General features: G+C 44.3%; 2 protein-coding genes across 3 annotated transcripts; one reads left to right on the top strand and one right to left on the bottom strand.

Annotated features, from left to right (window-relative positions):
* The first annotated feature begins 758 nt into the window (after nucleotides 1–758).
* Nucleotides 759–6,477, top strand: LOC118397269 (transgelin-like). 2 transcript variants are annotated; one of them, XM_035791867.2, is made up of 6 exons: nucleotides 787–924; nucleotides 3,712–3,754; nucleotides 4,842–5,036; nucleotides 5,310–5,481; nucleotides 5,651–5,753; nucleotides 5,884–6,477. In XM_035791867.2, the coding sequence occupies exons 2-6, from the start codon at nucleotides 3,743–3,745 to the stop codon at nucleotides 6,020–6,022; spliced, it is 621 nt and encodes a 206-aa protein (XP_035647760.1). In that variant the 5' UTR covers nucleotides 787–924; nucleotides 3,712–3,742; the 3' UTR covers nucleotides 6,023–6,477. The 2 variants fall into 2 exon arrangements, with proteins under 2 accessions (XP_035647761.1, XP_035647760.1); XM_035791868.2 differs by lacking the exon at nucleotides 3,712–3,754 and having other exon boundaries at nucleotides 759–924.
* On the bottom strand, nucleotides 5,090–27,840 carry LOC118397268 (proprotein convertase subtilisin/kexin type 7-like). The gene is made up of 16 exons (XM_035791866.2): nucleotides 27,692–27,840; nucleotides 25,951–26,424; nucleotides 25,515–25,649; nucleotides 24,956–25,121; nucleotides 22,509–22,599; nucleotides 22,216–22,270; nucleotides 20,492–20,630; nucleotides 20,283–20,383; nucleotides 16,244–16,411; nucleotides 15,076–15,180; nucleotides 14,780–14,882; nucleotides 12,378–12,534; nucleotides 9,946–10,040; nucleotides 9,724–9,817; nucleotides 9,429–9,546; nucleotides 5,090–9,346 (listed from the first exon to the last, which is right to left on the bottom strand). Exons 2-16 carry the CDS (start codon nucleotides 26,362–26,364, stop codon nucleotides 9,110–9,112), a joined length of 2,178 nt encoding a protein of 725 aa, XP_035647759.1. The 5' UTR covers nucleotides 26,365–26,424; nucleotides 27,692–27,840; the 3' UTR covers nucleotides 5,090–9,109.

The following is a 27,840-nucleotide window of genomic DNA, read 5'->3' as shown; positions in this document are numbered from 1 at the left end:
GAAGTATTTGGAGTATTCCTGCTGACCAAACCAGAGCCTCCTGGCAGAGCTCCCCTCGCACTGAACAGGCCTTCCCAAATAAGGATGCACTTTTTTAACAGACAAGAAAAAAAAGAGAAGTCTAGAAAGACAGGGGAGGAGAGAGGGAAAGCACTAGACAAAAGGAGGGAGGGATGGAAGGAGAGTAGACAGAAAGCCCATGCCCTTTTAAGGCTGTGGTTTCCTATTTACTCTCTCTCCCTCTCTCATTCTTAGCTAAATCCATGTTTATACATGGTGCTAACATGTGCCCTGAGTCCTGCTCTTGTCCACATTCCGATTGTGCCCAAATGTTTTAATAGGTGTAGATTAAAATACACATTGTGATCTGATAGTGATCAGATCTTCCTGACCACTTTAGGAGGTAGTCAGACATGCATCATGTCTGGATATCAGTCAAGTGGAAACAGATCTGAGTGGTCAAAGCATTGAACTCATCATTATACCGTCATTGACAGGTAGCACCATTGACTCATGGCTTCCGTAATGGTCTTAAAATAAATAAAATCTTATTGTTTTGAAATAATTTCTGTCAAATAATTTGCATACAGGGAGCCACCAACTAATATAGTCACAATGCGGACACAGTGGACGGATAGGAGACACATTTTAATACAATGTGTAGACGTGACAAACCTTGATCAGATAGTGGTTGGATCATATTGATGAGCTCATGAAACTCACATGTTAGCACAAGGTGTAAACAAGGCTTACGAGAAGTGAAGTCATTTCAGCTTGTCTGGTCCTTTTAAGCCAGCACTTTTCAGAGGGAGGACTTTGCTGGAGCTAGAAGTATACAAACACTCAGTCACACACGCGGACACACACACCTCCTGACCCAGCGCTTGTACAGAAGAAAGACTCTTCGCTTCATACTTTAACACAGTGAGTATATCTCTTTACTGTTGCTGCTTGTGGGTTCCAGTCAGAAGAACACCTTGCTGAGAGGGTTGTCTGTCTGTCTTGTGATGGTATCCTGAGTGTACAGAGCTAGAAGAGGCATATGGCTGTCTGTCAGCTATGTCATCGGTTAAGTCTTTGAGAAAAGTAACCTTATCAGAGCACTGTGTTTCTCTAACCATGTTTTCATTGTTTCACTAATCATCCATACTGTATGTCTGTGTGCCTCATACTCCATCCTGTGTGTGACTGGGTGTGAATAGACGCACAAACACTACTGATCTATGTGGGATGGTGTCTTGCTCAATGGGATACCAGGTGCCAGACGGACGGGATATGTAGTTCTGATATGAGCTAGCGTGTTTCTACTGTAGAATAACCATCCAAATCAGTCACAAAGATGTAAAGGCAACAGAGAACGTTTGACCAGTTTGGTCATAGAAAGAGATCTGGGGTAGGCAGCGCAGCAGCTCCTCTTGTAAGAGACACACTTGCATAGCTCAGTTTTCACTTGCAAATGACTGAGTGCCATACGTTGGCTTTGGCTAGGAATTCAATAGCAAACACAAGCCCACGGCAGACGCACTTTCTTTCCAAAGGAGAAAAGCACGCGCACACAGACAAAGATGCAAACAAGTAACACAGCGGCTTTCATTGATCGTATGGGATTAATCAATACCGTTTCTCAGCCTAATGTTTTCTGTGGGTGAGCGGAAGTGTGTGTTTGAGCGGCAGCGAGATAACACTGGAGAACTACAGCAGCAGCTTCAGTAGCTGTGGAGTTATCTACAGTACAGTATGCCTAGCAGGAGTAAAGTCCCAGAGGATAGCTGACCAGCAGCAGGAGATAGTCTTATCTCGAGCTCCGTTTCAGTGGCACTGCAGCGCTGCTGGCAGTACGTCATGGTTTTAGCCACAGTTCACAGACCACAGCTTTCAAACTGCTTTATGGCGAGACAGCCAGCTGTGTTACCATGGCGAGACAGAAACACAGAAGTAAAAACGGACATGAAAGGAGAGATGGATGGTGATGTCATTAGGATAATTTTAATTAGGATAAGTGGATACTGTTTCATACTGTAGTACCAGTAGTTGAGAAGCAACATGTAGTTCAGAGACTGAATGACAATACTCCAAACACATAGTCTACATGTCTTACAAAATGTAGAACTCATTATGATCAGGTCAAAATAGAAACATAGCTATGTACTTAACACACGCATACACACACACACATACATACATGCATGCATATATACGCCAACCAACAGGCCAGCCTGACATACTGTTCTGGACTGGAGATGTCAGAGACAGGGCTTGATGCCAAACCTAACAGTAGATTAGGTCCCTAAGCACACATAAACACCATAATGGAACCAGGGTCCCGTCCCATGTGAACTGACCTCTCAGGCCATCCATTTCACCTCTGTGGAGGGCTGTGACCTATACTGCCAGTAGCACAGAGAAGAAAGGGGCTTTCCACATTGGAGGAACATCAGTCTAATTTCTGTTGTTCAAAATGCTTGTTTATGAAGCATAGGTCTAGACCAACTGGAGTGAAAAAGTAATGACATGGCTAGCAGCCCAACATTCCTCACATTCCTCTGTTATGTTTCTATAATTATGCACTGTGCAAGGGTTTGACTGAGTGTGTGTTAGGGTGAGGTTGGGAGCTTATTGTGGTCTGACTGAGGAGGATGTGGGGCATATTAGGCACGTTTCTTGTCTTTATGGTCCAGAGTTCATCTCATCACCTGTGAACTACAGCAGTCTGTCAATAAGGTTCCATGAAACAACTTGTTCCATGAAACCACTTGAAACACTAAAGAACCTCCTGTCATGTTTCTGTATTCTGAAGGCTTCATATTCGTGTGACTGAATTGTTGGCAGATAGTGTCTAGAAGGACTGTGCCTTGGTCTACTTCTTTGCATGATGGAGCAGCACTAATGTTTGACTGGGCCCAGTGCCAGAAAGTCCAGGGCTTTGTGTTGATGGCTACCAATCCAACACAATGTGGTGACACAGATACATGCTCTTAATGCCAATGTTCAATAAATGACTGCTGGCTCAGAACTAGGTTAATGGCAGCTGATCGATACATTTTCTCTTAAGTGTTGCCTGACTTAAACTGATGAGTCAATATGGGAATGAGGAAGTGTAGGCACATAATGATTCAGGAACTCTTGGAGAGAAAAAAATGGGAGCTGAGTTTCAAATGAATCTTTTTGTAGAAACACAAGAATGAATAAGCATGAAGATTGAAGAATAAATATTGTCTTTCATTTGTTGCTTGTGTTGCTGCTAGTAAGGATTTGAGCTTGCTACAGGTCATCATTCAAATACTAGGTATGGAAGGGTCCATGCTGACCTTGTGGTGGCGTGTGAGTAGTTGGGTCCAACTAAAACTATGCAAATACACACTTAAGACAAAAAGCTGCTATCTAGAATCTAAAGGGGTTCTTCGGCTGTATCTACTGTATAGGAGAACCCTTTTGGTAGAACCCTTTTGGGTTCAATGTAGAACGCTTTCCACAGAGTTCTACATGGAACCAAAAAGGGTTCTCCTATGGGGACAGCCGAAGAATCCCTTTGGAACTATTTTGTGTAGATAAGGCAACTGGCTCCTTGAGACACATGAAGTGGCCAGATCTTACTATTGCCATTGGCTAGCCCATCCAACAGCAGTCTGGGGAAGGACCGAGCATGACCTCCAATCAGGATGAAGATAAACTCCAGGTGGTAACATTTAACATTTGACCTTCAACCCCCAGGCACAACAAGTCGTGGTACCCTGACATCAAGATGGCAAACAAGGTGATAAGTGTGCATTGATATGGGCTTTGCGCTTGGCCCAAAAGCAACAATTTTGCAAGCAATGGTGTTGGTGGCGCCAAGTGTGTTTGAGAGAGGCAGAGAGACACAAAAAGAGTGATTATGCTGATTCTAGGGCTCCCATTGTACAGCACTTTGGCTCCTGATATTTAGTTCTGTAATTAATGCAGATGGCTGAACTGATGTGCATTCGGAGACAATCTTTGGGAGGGAGCGGCTCAAATACACACCTTTATAAATGCATGACATCTACACGTGTGTAAGTGTTCGCAGGCGTATTTGTGAGTGAATGTGCCATTTGTCCAATGTCTTAATGTGTCCGCATGCGAATCTGCATATATATCCACAGAGCTGTTGGAAATGGCTTGACTTGCAACTAAGGTAATCTCTGTTTCAGTCAAGGGCCAATGGAAAAATGAGTTCCTTTGTATTAGTCATGATAGCAGATTATAGCACAAGTGACATGCAAATGGAGATGTACATGCTCACCTCCAGGCACTACTTGTATAGAAACTGTCATACATTATACATAGTAAATGTCACAATGTAATCTTGACCATGGAATACTTTCAGGTCTAATGTCTAACCAGATCAAGATGTTCCCTGTTCTATGTCTGAGAACATCAACTAGATTCAGGCGCAGGATGATTTTTTTTTTTCTTGAATGGAAGATCAGGGGGCCGGAACATAATTACAAATAATCTGTAAACCTCAAATTGACCGCAAGAAGCCCAAACGGATATCAGATTTGACTAAAACATAATCATTTTAAAGCTTGCTTTACATTTGTATACAATTACATACTTTATATCTCTCTATTATTCATGGGAATAATCAGGAACAAATTTCCAAAATGATTTTTTAAAGGGTTAAAAATAAACTAATAACAAAAAATGGTCATAAAACACAGAAAAATTAACCAAAAAAATTGTCAAAAAACACCAGTTGGGGAATCCTTTCATATAGCAACTTCCTTTCCTCAAATAAATATCCATATTACCTCTATTTAATATCTGTTCTAATCCACTCCATCTTTCCCTCAATCCTTCTCTCCCTTTCGGTGGGAAAGGGACCTCAGGTAGGCATGGCCAACAAAGGTCCATCTTATGGCATGAGCCGTGTGGTGCAGGACAAGATTGACAAGAAGTACGACGCTGAGGTGGAGGAGCTTTTGGTGCAGTGGATTGTGGCCCAGTGTGGATCTGGTGTTGGGAAGCCTGAAGCTGGCAAACTGGGCTTCCAGGACTGGCTCAAGGATGGATGTGTGAGTACTAACCTAATGCTTAAGACCCCTCAGACTGAAACATACATTTTAACTTAACAGAATTCATATGAGCCATTTATTTGGACCATCTTTATTCGATCTAAAGATTTATGTAGAGAACGGAGAAACAAACACTTTGGAAATCAGATCATATACAATTTAAAACAACAATGGGCCAAGTATAGAACCTTGGGGGACCCCACAAGAGTATATGACGGTACAGGTGGTTATTTTCTGCCAACTTACTCTTGTGTTTATGTTCCTATTCCCCAGGTCCTGAGTGAGCTCATTAACAGCCTGCATAAGGACAACAAGCCCATCAAGAAGATAGCCAGCTCAAGCATGGCCTTCAAACAGATGGAGCAGATCTCACAGTTCCTAACTGCTGCTGAGAGCTTCGGTGTCATCAAGACCGACATGTTCCAGACCGTGGACCTCTGGGAAGGTTCGCAAAGCATGTCCATCTGGCATATCATCAAACAATCACAATGACAACACAGGGTAGTAAATATGCCACATAACAGCAGATGTAGTGGTGGGCACATACAACGGTGTAGTGTACTGTCGCTATGGTGTGGCGACTTATAAACCCTGCTGTGATTTTATGGTGACAGGGAAGGATTTAGCTGCAGTCCAGAGGACACTGATGTCCCTTGGCAGTGTGGCTGTCACCAAGGATGACGGCAACTACCACGGCGACCCCAACTGGTTCTTCAAGTGAGTTAGAAGAATGCTGATGTTGCATTGCTCATGTATTCAGCCAGTGCTGTGGCTGTTTTAAAGCTGGAGTATGTATTGTGCTGTGCCAGTGTGTGTTTTTGAGTTCATCGTCCATGTGCCCTTGCAGGAAAGCCCAGGAGAACCGGAGGGAGTTCACAGACGACCAGCTGAAGGCGGGGAAGGGTGTGATTGGCCTGCAGATGGGCTCTAACAAAGGGGCCAGCCAAACTGGCATGTCGTACGGGGCCACCCGACAGATTCAATAATAAATACCAAACCACTGACCCTTGTCCTTTCCCCTCCCTTCTCCACCACACCCTGCACTGCCCTCCTCCCCCCTTCGCCCTCTCACTGCAGCTACAACAGGCCCAACAGATTGTCTTAATGCCTCAACTCAACCTTATCCCAGTGTAGTAGGAAGTCTCACTAGTATCACACACCACTATGACCAACCTTGACCAGCCCAATCTTACAACCCAAATCCACACTACAAATGCCATATGTGAAAAGTGAGGCTTAAGGTGAAAGGGACAACATGCATATACAGCTGTCAATCACTCATCCTCAAATGCAATTCTCATGTTTACATGATACTGATATTTTAATCATAGAGAAGGCACTGAAGCAACTAAGCTGTCTTCTTAGAACAAGGACATTCTATCCAAATGTAGAAACATTGAGAGATCATTTGAAAAATACCAAATAAAAAGGAAGGATATTAGGTTGAAGTTCATTGTGTCTTCATTGTGTCATGGATGACTAAGTTAACAGTGCAATACTGTATGTACCATTCCCGGACAGCTGCTATGACCTCTTAACAGAGCCATATTTTTGTACATAGTCTTATTGACTCCATTTGTCCTAGGCCTCCCACAGTGAACTGAATTTCACTGCTTGCTCTGCCCTCATATTTAGCCTCACATTGAAGTGTTTTACCAGTGTCTTTTCAGGACAACCAGGGCTTCAAGTGGAAAAAACCATTTGACATAAATACTTGCATCCATGAGTTTTATTGACAAATGTCAATGCACAAATAAGGATCGTTAAGCAAACAATGCATAAGAATGCTGTAAGTACAGAAATTGTTTGCTCAGTGGGAAATTAATATCCAATTAGTCAGTGACAAGTTGAGAGTTTGACAAACTATGAGCTAATTACAGGATAAGACTGTCCTGGGATTTCCAATGATCTATGTAGAAGAACCTCTTCCCTTCTAACGACTAGGGTCAGCTTCTAATAGATTGTCGCTCACACGTTTTTTTATGAGAATAACCATTTTTCGGGATCCGCCCTCGTCTCAAACACCACTCTACCTCAACCCCCGTTAATCACACAGACTAATACAACAACCCAGCTGTTGTAGGTCAGACAATGTTTAAAAAAGGGGTTAGACGTCCAAAACACGCCGGTGATAGCACTGACTTCGTCCTAAATTCCTCTAGTATGATTGGAAGGGAAATGATGGGAATGATCCAGCCTGAAACTCCAATTAATTTTACTCAGTCAAGCTGTGACCGGAACAGGCTTCCAGTTTAGTCCAGTAAACACATATAATCTGTTTCAGTTCATAAAAAAAAAAAAATCAAACTCCAAAATATTGTTGATTGTAACGTATTACAGTTGATACAAAACACATTCAACCCCCAAATCAAGCTCAAGTACCAGAAAAATGTATATAGTCTGCACAAAATAACATTCCAAAACCACCACGCCCAAACGGGTCTGTTGACAAAATAATTAAGTTAAAAGGTGCACTATGCAGAAATCGCTCCACCATTTCCTGTTTGCTCAAATTAGAATAGTTCCCCTAATTTCAGTTTGTGACAAAACCGCCATTGTGTAGAGAATCATTGTACCATCTAAGTCGGGAAATATATTTTCCATAACCAAAAATATTGTATATTCAGCTGTTTGAAGTTGGTGTCCAAAAGCAAAAGAAGCAAAAACAAAACTTCAGAATGGGAAGCATAGAAATGGCACACACAGAACAGATATACTGCTTCTTATACTGCTTTCAATAGGAATTAAATATCTCACATTTTGTCAGGTCACCCAAATAGTTACATATTGTAGCTTTAAAGTTTCTACACATAGGATTTATTTTTTGTATTGTAATTTCAGAAAATGTCCATAAAATCTGGCGCTAATAGTGTTTCACATTATCTTACCTATAATAATCTCCCACCAGAACGGCATCTGTTAAAATAGGAAAGCTGTTCTGACTTATCTAGTGGAAATTGTTTATTTCCTAGCTGCTCAAATTCTACACTGTTCGCTCAATTTATATGCAAAAACAAGCATTGAATAGTGTTGGGAACCATTGTACCATCTCAATCGTTGCAAAAAATACATTATTTTACAGCTGTTTGATGCTGGTGGATCAAAACCGAAAGCAACTTGTTCTACAACCCAAAGGACATCCAGTCAACTTGACAACTGTGGGAATAATTGGCATCAACATGTGCCATCATCCCTGTGGAATGCTTGACACCTTGTAGAGTCCATGCCCCGACAAAATGAGGCTGTTCTGAGGGCAAAAGGGAGGGTGTAACTCAATAATAGGTGTTTGTTTTGTACACAGTGTATTATGGACATTTTTATAAAATCCTATGAGTAACACCTTTAATTTAAAAAAATAACTTAAAGTAACCATAATCAAGAGCACTCACACACATCCTCAAAACCAAACACCATTTACATTTTAAAACACATTCACACACACACAGCATTGTAATGCCTTCCCATGGTACACACCTAATAAACTTTAGAAGTTTGCCATAAACCCAGACTAAACCTAATCCTGACCAAGATTAGCCTTTAATCGTTGTCCAGGAAACCAGCCCGGGAGTGATGCTCTTTCTGGTTGTCCAGGAAACCGCCCTGGGAGTGATGCTCTGTCTGGTTGTCCAGGAAACCGCCCCGGGAGTGATGCTCTGTCTGGTTGTCCAGGAAACCGCCCCGGGAGTGATGCTCTGTCTGGTTGTCCGGCACACCTAATCCTACACTAAAAGACCCAGGTATGGGACTGAACCAAACTAGTGATATATATTCCAAACCAAAGACCAAGTCAAACTGCCACCTCTAGGTGGCTAGGTGAGACCGGAGGGTCCTGAGAGATCCAGGGGGTTTAGGTTGCTCCACCGCAGTACACTTATTCACACACACATGGGGCACTGCAACACTGATAAAAGGCCACAGGCTTGGGGAGCAATGGGTTGGCCAGTGAGCACACAGTTCCAGCCCACATAGTTCAGTCTCCAGTTCAGTTCAGTTGGCCCCACTGGTGCCAGGCCCAGACTGTTGAGCAGCGGGTGCGATGTCGTAAGGAGAAAGGACAGAGGTTTTCTCCAGTGTTATGTGGCAGTGTCTCCAGTGATGAAGGGTACCTTGTACTCTGAGTCCAACACACTCTGCATCTCCAGCTCAGAGCTGTCCCCCAGAGTTCCAGTGCCTCTCCCCCGGCCCCCGCGGGAGCCCCGCGTCCCCCTGCCCCGCCGACACAGTCCCCTAAAGTCCAGGTTGGCCAGGGTCACCTCCAGGGTGTAGTACAAGGACCAGAAGAGAGCAAAGCAGCCCAGCAGTAGCAGAGACTACACAGAGACATGGTGATGGGTGAGGGGAGGAAATGACAAAATTAGGCATATTTATTTTGTGTGAGTGTGTGTAACATACCTTGAGGCTCTTGGAGGTGAACGGGCTGACCGTCTCAGAGGGGATGTCCATGCCTGCAGGACAGGGCAAGGAGAAACTGCTGTCCAGATACTGCCCCCCCATAGCCTCCTCCACTACACTGTCAATCAAAACACACAACCAAATCAATGCTCACATCCACTAAGGGAGAACCAATGACTAAACATCCCTTCCCTTTAAAAATAGAGCATCCAAAAACGCATAACAAATATAATTAGACATATTTTCTATTTATATCAATGCAGGCTGCTGTTTTAACAGTGATGTGTCTCCTGACCTCTGTCTCTCCTTGACCTCTTCGAAGGACAGAGAGGAGCCGTACAGAGTGAGCTTCCAGTGCTTCAGAGAGCCCAGGGTCAACCCAGGGTCATCTAAAAAACAAAGAAAGGCCCAAAGACAGCGAGGGGGGGGGAGAGATGATGACTGAGCAACAGAGAGCTCATACTGTAGCCAGGATCATGTAGTAGTCAGTGACAGAGAGACAAAGACTGGTCCTTACTGTGGTCAGAGACTTGCAGCCTGTACTGGCCCTCGGCTCTCTCCCCCCAGCAGCGCACAGTAGAGAACGTCCAGTCTGAGTAACCAGAGGTATCCCTGGAGTAACACACAAAAGGACAGAGTGAAGGATGTCATATTTTGTGCAATTTCTTTCGAGTAAGTAAATAGAATGTCAAACTAAAATCAGTGTACATGCACTACATGACCAAAAGTATGTGGACACCTTCTCGTTGATCATCTCATTTCAAATTCATGGCCATTAATATGGAGCTGGTTCCCCCTTTGCTGCTATAACAGCCTCTACTTTTCTGGGAAGGCTTTCCACTAGATGTTGGAAGGGACATCGCTGCGGGGACTTGCTTCCATTCAGCCACAAGAGCATTAGTGAGGTCGGGCACTGATGTTGGTCAATTAGGCCTGGCTCGCAAACAGTGTTACAATTCATCCCAAAGGTGTTCGATGAGGTTGAGGTCAGAGCTCTGTGCAGGCCAGTCAAGTTCTTCCACACCGATCTCGACAAACCATTTCTGTATGGACCTCACTTTGTGCACATTGGCATTGTCATGCTGAAACATGAAAGGGCCTTCCCTTCACTGGAACTAAGGGGCCTAGCCAAACCATGAAAAACAGACCCAGCCCATTATTCCCCATCCACCAAACTTTACAGTTAGCTATATGCATTTGGGCAGGTAGTGTTCTCCTGGCATCCGCCAACTCCAGATCCGCCAACCCCAACGTCCATCAGACTGCCAGATGGTGAAGCGTGATTCATCACTCCAGAGAAAGTGTTTCCATTGCTCCATAGTCCAATGGCGTCGAGCTTTACACAACTCCAGCCAACGCTTGGCATTGTGCATGGTGATCTTAGGATTGTGTGCGGCTGCTCGGCCATGGAAACCCAGTCCTATTCTGAGCTTGTATGGTCTACCACTTCGCGGTCGACCCGTTGTTGCTCCTAGACGTTTCCACTTCCCAATAGCAGCACTTACAGTTGACCGGGGCAGCTCTAGCAAGGCAGATATTTATTGGAAAGGTGGCATCCTATGTCGGTGCCACGTTGAATGTCACTGAGCTCTTCGGTAAGGCCATTTTACTGCCAATGTTTGTCTATGGAGATTGCATGGCTGTGTGCTTACACCTGAATACACCTGTCAGCAACGGGTGTGGCTGAAATAGTATAATCTACTACTTTGAAGGTGTGCCCACACATACTTTTGAATATATAGTGTATGTGTGTGCACTGTTATTACTAGTGATGCACTGATATTACATTTTTGGCCGATACCGATATTTTCCTTGCAAAAAAAAAAAAACTGATACCGATAACTTATATTACAATTTTTGGCTGCCTTTTAAGCATTCTAGTGCAGTTAAATAGTTAACACACACACACACACACACGGACGCAGCAGCCTAAGGCACTGCATCTCAATGCAAGAGGTGTCACTACAGTCCCTGGTTCAAATCCAGGCTGTATCACATCCGGCCATGATTGGGAGTCCCATAGGGCTGCGCACAATTGGCCCAGCGTCGTCCGGGTTTGCCCGTCATTGTATATAAGAATTTGTTCTTAACTGACTTGCTTAGTTAAATAAAAAAAAGGTTACACACACACTCCAGTCAGTTGTTCAAATGGAACTTGCTAGTGTGTTCATGTTTCAAACATGTTCTCAAATGCCATTGAAATGGCAGGAGCGGCATGACAACCAGCACATTCATGAACATGCAATACGACTTCCTCAGTACAAAATCCTTGACGACCCACTGTGCTGTCTGACTCATGGGGTTGATATCGCTGGTCCAAATGACAGTCGTAAAGCTAATAGCAATAACATAAACATTTTTTTTTTAGCAGTGACACTATTACCGTTTAACTCCAGTAGGGAAACATCTGAAAAAGAGAGTACTAGGTAGTGTGTACTGGTGATTGACCAATCGGCGAAAGCCAACATCACCCACGACAGAAAACGGTTGATTGTCAAGAGCAATTCATTCCATTATCTTGGCTTTAATGGATTTGGCCTTTGAGTTGTCTCGCTGAAAATGTCTTACTCTTTCAAATGACTGCTGGACTTGTTGACTGCTCCATCCACACAGCAGACATTGTGGGCTAGGTTAAGAATGCTGTAGCACATGTAGCGCTAAGTGTTACGTGGCATCATGACGTCATGTACCTACGTTATATAGGTATGCACGTCAGCTTTGACATCGGTCTTTCACATCGGCGTAAAACTGGACAACAGGCCGATGCCGGCATTTTTTGCTAATATCGGCCGATTCCGATATGTTCACCGATATAGCGTGCATCCCTAGTTATTACTGCACTGTTGGAGCTAGAAACAAGCATTTCGCTGCACCTGCTATAACATTATACAAATCTATGTACGCGACTAATAAGCTTTTCATTTGATTTGTGTGCGTGCGCTAACTCACATGTCCAGAGTACGGCGCGCCCCGATGAGTGAGGTCATGCCACTGGGGCAGAGTAGTACAATCTCCACGTTGCCACGGCGAGAATGGACCATCGTCAAGGTGACAGACACGTGCTCCAAGGTCTGCATCCCGGAATGCCTGAGGTCAGCTGCAGTGACTTGGGGTGAGAGGAGCACAGAGATCCTAATGAATGACTATATGTCTTTCGATAGGAACGGCAGAGTGAGGGGAAGAGCATTTAGTGTGAAACTGTATTTCCCCATAAGATCTTTGTATATGCGTCTGTCCCAGACACCTGCAATCTTGTTTTCACCTGCAATCTTGTTTTCCTCTATTCAAGATCATGTATCACTGTCCTCATGTTTAATTGAAAGTTGTTGAAAGTGTCATCAGTCTCATATTACCCAGTGTCTGCAATGATGCATTTCTTCTTCATTCAGAATGACTATATATTGTTTTAGCAATTGTATCAGGTGCCTGTTGGGACATTCAAATACATTTTCGTAACTTGACTGCTGTCTGAGCGGTCTCCTTTTACACCCAAATCTTCCCCAGAATCCTTTAACATTGTTACTGCACCATCCACTGTGCAATGGCTCTGTTGTCGATATTCTACAGCTAATTCTTTTGAGGACATCTGGTACTCACAAGTAGAGTAAAATGTTCACGCCCCCCCAGATGAATACAATATGTCTCAGTCGTAGAACATGCAAGGAGCACAGACTTGTAAGTCCCTCACAGCGGAGCCTCCGTTTCACTCTGGATTCCTGACCTGCAGCAGCAGCGTACTGTAATTCACTGGCATTTCCTCACCCCCTGTTTGCTAATGGGCCTTAATGCTCCATTACCATCTAGGGAAAAACACTTCCCCAGGCCAAGGAAGGAGAGCTAGAGGGAGGGATATACAAAGGTGTAGAGGAAGAGAGACTGGTGGTGAAGGGGTGCAGAGAGAGGGGCAGAGTGTATAGGGGTAGAGCAGGATGGATGGAGGGAGGGGGGAAAGTATGGACTCTTCCTGGAGTCCAATCATCTTCCAAACATACAGGACTGGTAAAAGTTCCTCAGAGACCCTCCCACACAGACAGTGACTTTTAATGAGAATCTCACTCCTCATCCACATAATCACGACTGGTGTGTCTTAAGAGTGCGTTACTGCCTTTTCATACACGTTTCATATTAAATTATGCACAAACTTGTTGCAACCCAAATGCTCCAAGCTCTGAAATGATAGAATCTTTTTCACCAATATGCAGATCTGCATAATCAACTCAATGGCTATGCTTCGCTTCTACTGTTCTCTCCCTCTCCGACACACACACACACGGGAAGATGAATTAGCCAGAGATTGTAGCTACATCCCAAGTGGTACCCTTTTCCCTAGATATTTGCATGACTTTTGATCAGAGCCTTATGAGCCCGGGTCAGACTTCGTGCACTATAAGAACAGAGCGCAATTTGGGATGCAGTTTGAATGGCAGAGGTTTTAATCAACACTGCCCTGACATGCACCCCATACATTCCTCTCCTGACAAACATCTTAAGACGTTTTTAACAGCAGCTTTTCTTTTCAACAACAACATGCGCCTATCTTTTGGGAATCCAACGTTTGGGACTGAACACTCTAGTCTTCCCTTTTCACATGGGAAGGAAATAGTGATCACACTAACTACTGGACCTTAAGCTAATGGACCGGCCAAAACACATAGCAACAAGGACAACAAATAGCCTAGCGATAGAGTAGTTTAACATAACAACCTGCCTCATGTATCGTTGGGAATAACCAAAACTAGCTTACTTTTCAATGAACGGAAATATAATTTCCATGTATAAATACAAAGTCGATTTACATCTCGAATTTCATTCATTCAAAACACATGTCCCACTTGGACTAAAACATTTAAGCCTTTGACAACAACTCCTCCTCTGCTTTGTCCTTAGGAACCCTAGTCACGTGAGACTGGACACACACGGCTGTGCTGCAGCAGGGAAACACAGTGCTTCTGGCTCTGCTTCTGACCACAGAACAGGCAACACACAGGCTGCATATGCTGGACTAGGAGGGAAGAATAGAGAGAGAGGGAGGGAGGAGGAATACAGACATCTCTGCTGTGACACTGTGTGTGTGTGTGTGTGTGTGTGTGTGTGTGTGTGTGTGTGTGTGTGTGTGTGTGTGTGTGTGTGAGTGTGGGAGAGAGAGGGAACGTAGGGATGTGTTCTCTCCTCCATAGTTCATTCAGTGTACCCAGTGACAGAGAGACTCTGAAGAACATTGCCTAATAAGGGCAGACTGCTGATTTGCCTGTTGGGAGGGTCTCTCTGGAGAGCACTGGCAGAGAGAAGAGAAACAGCAAATATTCAGACTCGCTTGCTTGCTCATTCTCACACACACAAACGCTACCAACCGTTCCAGGTTAGGTTGAGTTGATCCGGATAGGCTGGAATAAGCTCCTCCTCCTTCAGCACTGGGCTCTGATAGGACACTAGGAACGGCACCATCTCCCACACCTGATTAATACACACGCACAAAACAAAAAACTTTCACATGTATACCCTCAGTCTATTTTAAATGAGCAGAATATTGAATTAGCTGAAAGAAAATCCCTACCACTCCTAACGCTGTCAGTAGTGTAGTTGGTAAAGCTTGACATTAGTGTGCTGCTGAGACATTAGGAAGGGAGTGGGTGAGGTGGAGAGGTACCTTGGCAGCGTTGACCAACCGCCAGGCGTTGAGCAGGCCGAAGCCGTGCTGGTGACTGTGGTGGAAGCCCGCTCCATTGATTTTCCAATCCCCTTGCACATCATACTACAGACACACACACATAATTAGGAACTGCATGTGCTTGTGTAGCAGTGATTCATTCTACAGTACATAAAGGGGGGTCATACAGTGAGGTCCAAAATTGTATTGAGTCAGTGACTGTTTTGTTCTTTTGGCTCTGTACTCCAGCACTCTGGATTTGAAATGATACCAGACTGTCAGCTTTCATTGGAGGGCATTTTCATCCATATCAGGTGAACCGTTTAGAAACCAGAGCACTGTTTGGACATAATCCTACCATTTTAGGGGACCAAAAGTATTGGGACAATATATCATAGCCCCCAAAAATGCTAACCTCCACTGTTATTGTAACAGGGAGAGGTTAGTATGTCAATGTCCCAATACTTTTAGAGTTCACTGTATGTCTACATGACTGCGGAGTGTGCATGTAGGTGGTGTTGTCATGTAGATTGTACATGTGTAGGAGGTGATGTCACTCTGTTGTCATGTAGATTGTACATGTGTAGGAGGTGATGTCACTCTGTTGTCATGTAGATTGTACATGTGTAGGAGGTGATGTCACTCTGTTGTCATGTAGATTGTACATGTGTAGGGGGTGATGTCACTCTGTTGTCATGTAGATTGTACATGTGTAGGAGGTGATGTCACTCTGTTGTCATGTAGATTGTACATGTGTAGGAGGTGATGTCACTCTGTTGTCATGTAGATTGTACATGTGTAGGGGGTGATGTCACTCTGTTGTCATGTAGATTGTACATGTGTAGGGGGTGATGTCACTCTGTTGTCATGTAGATTGTACATGTGTAGGAGGTGATGTCACTCTGTTGTCATGTAGATTGTACATGTGTAGGGGGTGATGTCCCCCTGTTGTCATGTAGATTGTACCTGTGTGGCTGTGTAGGTGATGATGTCACTGTTGTCATGTATATTGTACCTGTGTGGCTGTGTAGTTGATGATGTCACTCTGTTGTCATGTAGATTGTATCTGTGTGGCTGTGTAGGTGGTGATGTCACTCTGTTGTCATGTAGATTGTACCTGTGTGGCTGTGTAGGTGGTGACGTCACTCTGTTGTCATGTACATTGTACCTGTGTGGCTGTGTAGGTGATGATGTGCTGCACGTCTCTCCAGGTGAGACAGGGCCGGACCTGCAGCATCAGAGCCACCATGCCAGCCGCCAGGGGTGCCGCCGCAGAGGTGCCCGTGTGCCCGTCAGTACAGCCCGTGCCCTGCTGCAGTGACCAGTCTGACGTCACCTAAACAGTACACACAGAATAGTCATAAACATGTATGCAGACAAAACACTCTCACATCACACTATTACAAACAGCCAGTGGTAAGGAGCTATGCCATGACTAGGGAGGAAAATAAAACATGGAGAGAGAGTTGGAGATGGAGGGTCTTAAAACCTCTTAGGGAGGCTGCGAATTTTCGCAGCTTTTTGTTAAAAATCGCGCAACATTTCAGCGCCCTGCTATTCATGCCAGGAATATAGTATATGCATATGATTAGTATGTGTGGATAGAAAACACTCAGACGTTTCTAAAACTGGTTAAATCACGGCTGTGACTATAACAGAACGTGCGTTTCATCGAAAAGTGCAGGAAAATCTGATCACTGAAAATGGGAAAATATATCCATGCACCACTTCAACCAATTGTTAAAAGTGACCCACATTAAATGGGGCCGAGGTTGCAATACCTACAGCTTCCACACGATGTCAACAGTCTTGTCATTTGTCTCGGATTTGTTTCTTGGTCAAACCGAAACATGATTTCAAGATGTGGAGCTATAGAATATACATCGCCCCGTGATCATTTTGATAGATTATTAACGTTTACTAATACCTAAAGTTGCATTACAAAAGTATTTTGAAGTGTTTTGTGAAAGTTTATCGTCGACTTTTTTAATTTTAAAAAATGACGTTGCGTTATCAAACTCAGCTTTTTCCTTGATTACACAGTCTTCATAGATCGATATCTAGGCTATATATGGACCGATTTAATCGAAAAAAAATGACCCAACAGTGATGTTTATGGGACATCTAGGAGTGCCAAGAAAGAAGCTCGTCAAAGGTAATGAATGTTTTAGATTTTATTTCTGCGTTTTGGGTAGCGCTGGCTACCGCAAAATCTGTCGTGTTAGGTGACGTTGCAGTATTTTGGGGGTACATGCTATCAGATAATAGCTTCTCATGCTTTCGCCGAAAAGCATTTTACAAATCTGACTTGGTGGATAGATTCACAACGAGTGTAGCTTTAATTCACTACCTTGAATGTGTATTTTAATGAAAGTTTAATGAAAGTTTGAGTTTTATCAAAAGCTATAGGTGGCGCTCTGAAATTCCACTGAGTGATGTTCCTGCATGGGAACTGTATTCTGCGTCATCCTTAAGAAGAGGAGGACAAGGAGAGAGAAGGGCTAAAACAGACAGACAGGAAGTGGTGAAGGGGGAGAGAGATTGATAGGAGTACAGGGACAGGGAGACAGCAGGGAGAAAAAGACTGCTGATGGGAGTCACTGATAAACATCTCTGCCCGGGGGAAGGGGGTAACAGATAAAGATGCCATTTTCTCGCTTCACATGCATTTCTACCAGCTCTATAGACACCATTTCAGCCTTACTGAATGATCACTGACACGCTCAAGCATTTCAGACCTGCATACTAGTATAGATCCCATAGCCCTTCCAAATGGAGAGAAATTACTATGGTGGCGTCCCAAACGAGAGCCTATTTCCTATTGGACTTGAGCGGGAAATACCCCGGACAGTCATGGGCTCAATATCTGACATAAACAAAGAGATAATAACATATGAGCTCTGTGATGTGTGTACTTTTGGGTTAGAGTATAGGGTGTATTTTTGCATATGTACTAGCTTATGAGCATAAAATGCATGACAATGGTATGGTATGAGGTGTACTGAACCTATTGCCCATAATAAAGTGCATAGCGCTATGATAAACTACATCCAACTACATCCACTTCATTCAAATGACCTGCATACACATTTATATGAATGCAGCTGCCACTGTATCGAAGCCATTGGATGTAGTTTATATATATATATATATATATATATATATATATATATAGTTTATCATAGCGCTACGCACTTTATTATGGGCAAGAGGTTCAGTACACATCATTTAATTTTGTATCAGAAAGTAACCTGGTCCTCTTTGAAGATCAATGCATTGCTCTCTTCTCGTCTATAAAGCACTCTTGCATAAACTTCCACTATACTTTGTCTCATTGTTAACCTACAGACGTACGAGCTACCGGACCGGGGCTCAGGGATGGCCAACTCTGGACATCCCTTCCATCTCTACTGAGTTGTTTAGCACCTTACGGGTGGAACGATCTACAATACACTTTCAAAATGGAAGAATGTGTGCCTCTAGCGCATTTCAGATTGTTAGGGGACCTTTTCACTGAAGATTGTGTCTGTTTCTTATGATTGTGTTTGGCTTTTCGTATACGGTAATACAGGCCTCATCTGGAAAAAGAGACCTTGGTCTCAGCATCGACTCCCTGTCAAATTAATATACATTTGGGATGCATTTGGGACGCAGAATTGCAGTACAGATCCTAACAGTGCCGTCTAAACAGCCCGTCTTCCAGAGGAGTAAGGGACCTCTCTGGAGGGTTGGTGACACAGACAGACAGCTAGGGGTGTTTGATCATAGGTAACGACTGGCCTGGTCGGACACCCAGAGGAGAGTCTGACGGGAACACGACATGAGGCCTCTCTGCTGTGGAGGGAAAGGGACGGAGGAAGAATCCACAGACATATGGTCAACTAGAATGCCTTCTCTTATTTAAAGCAAAGCCATGACAGCACAGAGCGGAAAAGCGAGCTCACAGACTGCAGCACTGCTCAACATCAAATGAGATCCCATGTGTTGTGAATGTGATGAGGGAATGGTGCATAGAAGTGGTGGCACTGCAGAATAGCACATGGCAGCTAGAGGCAGTCGGGCTGGTGGGTGGATACAGTGTCTGTATCCCAAATGTCACCCTGTTGTGTATATAGCGCACTACTGGTCAAAAACAGTGTACTATATAAGGAATAGGGTGCCGTGTGGGATACACACAGTATGTGCAGAGCACCCGTGCGACAGGGTAGAAGAGCTAGAGCCTAGCCCTAAAACCACTTGGCCTGGTGTTAAGTGGTGGATTTGGCTTTTCAGGAAGTCACGGATGCCAGTTGAGAGTTTGATGGTTTTAACCCGGGGCTTACATCACCCGGCCAAACCATGTTACCCAGGAGATGGCAACAAACAGCAGCAAACAGAGGTTTGCCTTACAGATCTCCTATCTTGCTTCCGAAAAACCCTCTCCTTTGCCCTCGCTCAAAACGCAGCATCACATGATGCAAAATGCAGCATACCGACGGCATTTCTGTACTTTGAAAGTTATATATTTTGAAAACTTGATTGCTGACATGCAAAGCGTTCTGGGACTATATCAACAATGGACTAAGCACCCAAAATACAGTTTTTGGGCGGTTTTCCTTTAGCTCACTAGCCATCAATGTGTCCTCTCTGCTTCATTCAAAGATGTCTGATGGCACAGTACAGTATCATCTGTCAATATCCCACTGTCTAACTTTCACATCAATCTATGTCTTAAGGGGCAAGGCACAACCAGTCTTTGGAAGGGGGATCCCATTGGTACCGTGGTGCAGTTCACTGCAGGTGAGAATGCAGTCCGGACCAAACACAGGAAAAGAACCAGAGGTGTGCAGTGTTATTGGCTGTTTGACTGAGAGCATTTGATGAAATGCACACAGTGCCTCAACTTGGCACCTCTGAAACATTCTGTGAGTAGCAGCACATTTATGATTGCATCTGATGCGGATTAGGGGAGAGGGGAGGGGGCTATACCCGGGGATATAGGCTATGGAATATAGTTAGTGACTATTGCGCTGTTTAGTCCCGCATGTTGCTGGAAGACCAAAGCGAAAGTAATATGAAGTTTGGGACACACAGGTTATGCGCCTTGACATTTGGCGACCAAAAGGAAAAAAATACCACATATAATGGAACTCTGATTCAAACTATAACTCAGAACTGTGTGATAACGCCCTAAATGGTGTGTCTGTTTGCTACCAGTACAGACTCACAATACTGCGTAGCGTTCTGTCCCCACTACTGAAGGTGACAGCCAACATGGAGGCACACTCCTCAGCATAGAAGGGCATCTTCCCTTCCTCATTTACTGCTCCTACAAGAGACACACACACACACACACACACACACACACACACAATTAGAAAACTCACCAGCACACACACACACAGAGAGACAGAAAACATTGCTCCTATTCACTTACCAATGGTAACAGTGTAGATTGAGTTGGCATAGCCATCGTAGTTGCAGTTGTCCTCGTACTGGCCTCCGTTGCCACTGGCGACGACAAAGATACTGCCGAAGCCCCTTCTGCCAGCAATCACGCCGTGCTGCAGCGCTGCCTACAGGCAAAACAAGGAAACATTCGCTTCAGTCACACCTAGTAACTTCTTGTAGACTTATACAGCCAACCAGAGTATATAGTCACATTTTAAAATGGTTAACAAGGGTCCTCATTGGTGAGCAGCATTCTCAGGCCTAGTCATACCTGAATATTCAATATTGAGTATACAAAACACATGCTCTTTCCATTATATAGACTGACCAGGTGAAAGCTATGATCCCTTACTGCTGTCACTTGTTAAATCCACTTCAAATCAGTGTAGATGAAGGGGAGGAGACCTTTTAAGCATTGAGTTATTGATCGTGCATGTGTGCCATTCAGGGCGTGAATGGGTAAGACAAAATATTTATGTGCTTTTGAACGGGGTACGGTAGTAGGTGCCAGGTGCACTAGTTTATGTCAAGATTTGCAACGCTGCTGGGGGTTTTCACGCTCAACAGTTTCCTGTGTGTATCAAAAATGGTCCACCGGGCCTCCTGAGTGGCGCAGCGGTCTAAGGCACTGCATCGCAGTGCTAGAGGTGTCACTACAGACCCGGGTATGATCCCGGGCTGTGTCACAGCTGACCGCGACCGTGAGACCCATGAGGTGGCGCACAATTGGCCCAGCGTCGTCTGGGTTGGAGGGTTTGGCCGGCAGGGATGCCCTTGTCCCATCGTGCTCTAGCGACTCCTGTGGCGGGCCGGGCGCATGCATGTTGACACGGTCGCCAGTTAGACAGTGTTTCCTCTGACAAATTGGTGAGGCTGGCTTCCGGGTTAGGCGAGCAGTGTGTCAAGAAGCAGTGTGGCTTGGCAGGAACGTGTTTCGGAGGATGCGTGGCTCACGATCTTCGCCTATCCGTACGAGAATTGCAGCAATGGGACAAGACTAACTACCAATTGGATATCACGAAATTGGGGAGAAAAAGGGGTAAAAAGTCCCTCTTTCCACCAACCAAAGGACATCCAATCAACTTGACAACTGTGGGAAGCATTGGAGTCATCATGGGCCAGCATCCCTGTGGAATGCTTTCGACACCTTGTAGAGTCCATGCCCCAACGAGGCTGTTCTGATGGCAAAAGGGGGGTGCAACTCAATAATAGGAAGGCGTTTCTAATATTTGGTATACTCAGTATATGTCACTATAATCCTATAACTATATGATCACTATGTGTGTATACCTCCATTCTTAGGTTTGTGAAACCTGGATGCCGCAGCTAGCATGAATTTCTATTTGACAATGAGGACTGGCTGAGGGGATTTGGAGGTTCTGATTCACTTCCACAGTGCTTGCCAAAGCCATTCAGAGAGTGAGGAACACCTAGGCAACGAACATGACCAGAAAAAGCCAGACACTCTGTCTCAATTCAGAATGCGTGTGTGTGTGTACGTGTGTGAGACGTTCGCTCTCTCTTTTTTTGGTCTCATAAGACACTCACAAACTGTGCCCTGTCGAGTGCAACAGTATACTGCCCTCTGCTGGTACAGAAGAGTGGCACAAAAAATGCATTCTCATAATGCATTTCTATAAAGAGACCAGGACTAGCAATATGTGTTAGAAATGGGTTGTGTGTAGTAACGTGTGTTGTATCCAAACCAACCTTGCCCAAGGGGTGTGGTCCATCAACAGTGTGGCCATCATCATCAGGACCCCAACTGAGGAGGAGGAAAGGGAAGAGGAGAGAACAGTTGAGTCAGACACATTTTTCCTACAGCCGCTGAAGAGAAGCTGGGGGGGGGGGTTTGAACCTAGAGCGAGAAGGGCATATCTTCATAACTATGCTTAGAGCGGTGGTTGGCTGTATATTACGCTTAGTAGTTTTCTTTACGCTGAGATTATAAGCAAACCAAGCATGTTCAGAGTCCTGTGAGGCTGAGCTGTACACTGTTGTACCTGCAGCTGTAGACGTCGTTGATCTGGTAGTGCTTGTTGAAAGCCACCGCCTCCATACTGTCTGTGAGCGGACCATCCAGGACTCTGATACCTGAATAGACAAAACATGACGTGAAGAAAAGACTTCAAAAACATAAGAATCTCATAGCGCCATCTACATAACTAGGGCCATGAGATTTTTCTCAGCACCTGACCAGACCAAGGTTTTATTCACGAGGGGCCCGATTCAGACTTAGGAAATGTATGCCTTTCCTACACATTTTGATTTCAGCACGTCTCAGTATGTGGTATTCAGACTTACCTGATGCAGGTGCGCAACAAGCTCTTTCTATAAATCATATGGTCTGGAGCCCTTTACGCACAAAATATATTGATGAATGATACAGTGGTTTGATTCATCCTGAAAGTTGCCATATTGAATTGTGCAATCCATAAAACATTGGAAGGTGAGAAAAGTGCAGAATAGGCTACTGATCATGGAACTGTACGATAACGATCCAGTCGTCGTGAACTGTGCAGCAAGCTGTGGTATGAGTTCCATAACGATTCAAATAGGCCAGGGTTTCCCAAACTCGGTGCTCAGGACCCCAAGCGGTGTACCTTCTGGTTTCTGACCTAGCACTACACAGCTGATTCAAATAATGAATGAATGAGCAAGCTTTGATAATCTTAATCAGCTGTGTAGTGCTAGGCAAAAACCAAAACGTACACCATTTGTCCCGAAGACCGAGTTCGGGAAACGCTGAAATAGGCTAACATGTTCCAAATTATTGCACAATTATTGCACAACAGCCTAATATGTTCCACACTTGCTAGCAATCCTCAGAAACAACTACACGGACGTGACAGTGGAAAGAAAGGTAAACGGAACGAAATTATGCAAAATGTAAGCTACAAATTGAAGAAAACTGACTTATCAAATGTACGTGGGAATTACTGACGGTGGCTACCGATAGTGGCTAATATTTAGCGTGATACAAATAAAAGAAAAACCTGTGCTTATAATTAAAACATTCCAGAGCGCATAGAGTACATCAACTCAGTTGGTTTGGTGATACAGAAGCCTATAGCTTCAGTCTCAATGTCATTCCTGCAAATTTTGAGGACATACAATAAAATTCTGAATAATGGCACAGCTATTTATAGCCGACTTTACTGTATACAGTGCATTCGGAAAGTATTCAGACCCCTTGACTTTTAGCACATTTTGTTACGTTACAGCCTTATTCTAAAATGAATTAAATAAAAGAAAATCTTCATCTACTACATACAACACCCCATAATGACAAAGCGAAAACAAGGTTTTAGAAATTGTTGCACATTTTTAAAAAAATATATTAAAAAATACCTTATTTACATAGGTATTCAGACCCTTTGCCATGAGACTCGAATTGAGCTCAGGTGCATCCTGTTTCCATTGATCATCCTTGAGATGTTTCTATAACTTGACTGGAGTCCACCTGTGGTAAATTCAATTGATTGGACATGATTTGGAAAGGCACACACCGGTCTATATAAGGTCTCACAGTTGACAGTGCATGTCAGAGCAAAAAACAAGCCATGAGGTTGAAGGAATTGTCTGTAGAGCTCTGAGACAGGATTCTGTTGAGGCACAGATCTGGGAAAGGGTACCAAAACACAGTGGCCTCCATCATTCTTAAATGGAAGAAGTTTGGAACCACCAAGACTCTTCCTTGAGCTGGCCGCCCAGCCAAACTGAGCAATCGGGGGAGAAGGGCCACCGTCAACTATTTAATCAATTTTAGAATAAGGCTGTAACGTAATAATGTGGAAAAAGGCAAGGGGTCTAAATACATTCCGAATGCACTGTAAAAAGGCCCAAAATACATGTCATGTTGATATTATTTTGTTATATTTCATGATTGGTTTCACATTCGTCTTTAGGGGCGGCAGGATAGCCTAGTGGTTAAGAGCGTTGGACTAGTAACCGGAAGGTTGCAAGTTCATATCCCCGAGCTGACAAGGTACAAATCTGTCGTTCTGCCCCTGAACAGGCAGTTAACCCACTGTTCATACGCCGTCATTGAAAATAAGAATGTGTTGCCTGGTTAAATAAAGGTAGGTTTTTTAATTTATTTTTTAGAGATCATAAGGAAAAAAAAACCTAAAACAATTGCCATTTGAAATTACAATCCCCTTCTCCAAACAGATTACTAATTTACCTAGCTCTTATCAACTTATACATTACCATGCATGGAGAAGGGTGTTATTTCTATCGGAAATAGTAGATGTTTTTCCACTTTGAACAGACAGGTACTCGACCTTATTCAAAACTAAAGAAAACAGACAAACGGAGGAATTACATGATCTTGTCCAATAAGCAACACAAATGTTCATTTTCCGTGCAAAACTATTTGCTACGGTGTGCACTAATGAACACAACCCTGCCAGCCACCATAACCAAGCTTTCCAAACACACAACGTACCTGCCACTTTACTGCCGTAGGCCACGCCCACAGCACAGAAGCTGTTGTTGGAGACGGCGGCGATCTCCCCGGCGCAGCGCGTGCCGTGGTGGTTGTCACTGAGGGCGTCCGGGTGGGGCATGGGGTCCGGGTCGTTGGAGTTCAAGTCATAACTGCCCTCTGGACTCTAAAGGGACAGAATGAAGCACGACAACATTCGTATTTGTGAGAATGTGAATTTGGAAAATAACATACTAGATGATGACATGATAGAAAGAAAGTCACTAATTATACTCCCAAATATTTTATGGGTATCGCAACCAACGTTTCTGGCACAGTGCTTTTTTCAGGGCACTGAACCCTAACACTGAAGAAGGCACTGCGTGCGGGAACGTTGGTTTCGATACCCATGAAATATTTGGGAGCATAATTAGAGTGTGCTACTTACTTTCTTTTTATAGTTTACTCTGCGTTAGTCAGAACCTCTACAAAAGATGTTGAGGTGTGCGTCATCTTATGCTTTTTAACAGCAAAAAGCTCAAAAGGAAATAGGCCTAGACGTGGCCAGCATGAAACTCACATAGTTTGGCTGAATATCCTGGAGGGTGTGTTGAACCCCATCATCCACGACCACCACTGTCACCCCTGTCCCTGTGATGTTGTGCTCCCATACACCAGTCACATTGATGTCCATGCCCTCCCTGACATCGTTGTGCTGCGGGTAGGTGGAGAGGAGGAGGAAGAAAGTGTGGATGGAGGAGGAGAAGAGCGGGGAAGTGACAATGGTTCGGGTCCAAGACATTGTTTGCAAATTAGGAATGAAAATAAATGTGGCATAAATGTCTAATTAATAAATCAATCAATAAATGTGACTCAGTTCAAAAAGCACTGTTCATTCTTACAGATCTGAATCTTCTATAGGCTATAAGTGTGCAGTAAGTAGATCTAAATGTTGCTTAGCTATGAAACAGTTCTGAAGAGGAAATAAAAGAAGACAAATTAGGCCCAATTCTCACCAGGTGCCACTGTAAGGGGTATCTGGGGTCGTTGAAGGCCATTGCCCTCTTGGAGCGGCTGAGGACCTGCTCTTGGGAGTGCCAGAGCACATGAGGGTGGGCTGCCAGCACGTCCCCCGCTCTGCCCTCCTCCTCAGGGCCGGCACAGAGCAGGTAGTGGCCCTCCAGCTGCCCTATCTGGCCCCTGTTCTCCAGGCCAGCCTGCTCAGCCACCATGCTGGCCAGCTCGTGCAGGGTGGAGCCGTCAGCCTCCAGCAGCTCTGAGTCTGTGTGCAACCGGACGGCCCAGGACTGGCCCGGCCCACATGAGGGTGGAGGAGCCGCGGGAGGGGCGGACGTGTGGAGGGTATGAACAGTCAGACGGAGCATAGGGGTCAGGCCCAGGAGGAGCAGGAACAAGGGGGGTGAAGCCATGGCAACACAGGTAGGTGCTCAACGCAAGTTCTGCTCCGCCTCCACATTAGGACCAGCAGCCTGAGGAGACACAGTGTGGTGAGGAAGAGTAGGGAAGGTAGCTGAACACACAGTAGGGAGAGAGATGGCTCCACTGCAGTGTGGTATTCAAAAGGCAGTACCGATATTTCACAACAACAGCCCAGTTCTCATATTCAACAGCCCTCAAAGTAACACATTGGTACACACCCTTCATTGGCACACTGTTCATATCAAACCTCCAGCCAATCACTGTACCAGCCCTATATAACATTGTGCTGTTAATGACACTAACACTGGAGAGGCGGCAGGTACATGTTGTACCATATCCATGTGACACTATGATCCTGCTAATTATAGGCTAGTCTAACCACAGAATACAAGGACAACGCCATGTAAGCATATGAATCAACTCAAGTTCTACAAAAAGCCAAAGCCAACCCCGACAACGCATATTTTGCCGAGTATTGACAAGCCCCTTTTCTCTGTTAGGAAAGAATAGGACTATAACCCGACTAAGACAACCGACTTGTGTCACGAATTCACACACATTGTGTTTTTTACTGGGTGTGGACAGAGGCCATTTCAACCCACTTGTACACAATCTGTCAAGCTTGTAAATTAAGATGGGCGAATTTAGCTACAAAGCAGAATAAGCTAGGCTACATCAACAAAGGGAAAGACTTGTCACTTCTGGGTCGTTTGACCTGTTCAACCAGTTATTCAGTAGTAAATTAATTGAGAATGGATATCAATGTTGACAGATATTCACAAATTAAGAAAAGCATGTTTGTTAGCTAACGTTAACCATGTAATTTGTGTGTTTAGGCCTACTTCTACCAAACTAACTAGCTTACTCAGCCTCCTACATCCCAATTACAAAATACATGGAATCAACTTGACATAGCAGCTAGTAAGATGGCTAGATATCGTACACCGATGTAAAACCCCATTATTGCTTGTTTCAAGAGTGTAGCCATCTGTACAGTATACGTAGGCTAGCTAGCTATAGTACTGTAGTTAGCTAACGTTACTGTCCTAGCTACAGTAAAGCAAATTGGAAGCTCGTTTCATAACACGACAGCGACTGAAACGCAGCTTACTGTATTGTTTTTATTCAACAGCTAGTTAGCTATGTAAATAGCCAGATAAGTCGTTGGTGAATCATTACTAACGTTAGTTAGTGAGCTATAAACGGACAGTATGGCTCATTTGACATGCGGATGTTGTAGCTAGAGCTAGCCCACAACACGCAAGCAAGCATAGTATAAACACATGGCTAAATTTCATACTGATTTATGCATTTTACCTTTTCGTCGACGTCTTTATTGTACAGTTTATTTGTGGACAACAATTTCATTTACGATAGCTATTTCGCTGTCATCTGTCGTTTTCCGAAATGTTGTCACTTCCGCAACAACTTGGCCGTCTATAATTTGTTTCTCCACTTGGGGGAGA

Source organism: Oncorhynchus keta, chromosome 18 (genome assembly GCF_023373465.1).
Source record: "Oncorhynchus keta strain PuntledgeMale-10-30-2019 chromosome 18, Oket_V2, whole genome shotgun sequence".
Classification (NCBI taxonomy): domain Eukaryota; kingdom Metazoa; phylum Chordata; class Actinopteri; order Salmoniformes; family Salmonidae; genus Oncorhynchus; species Oncorhynchus keta.
The sequence above is the reverse complement of the archived record's forward strand: the minus strand, read 5'-3'. Positions and strand labels throughout refer to the sequence as shown.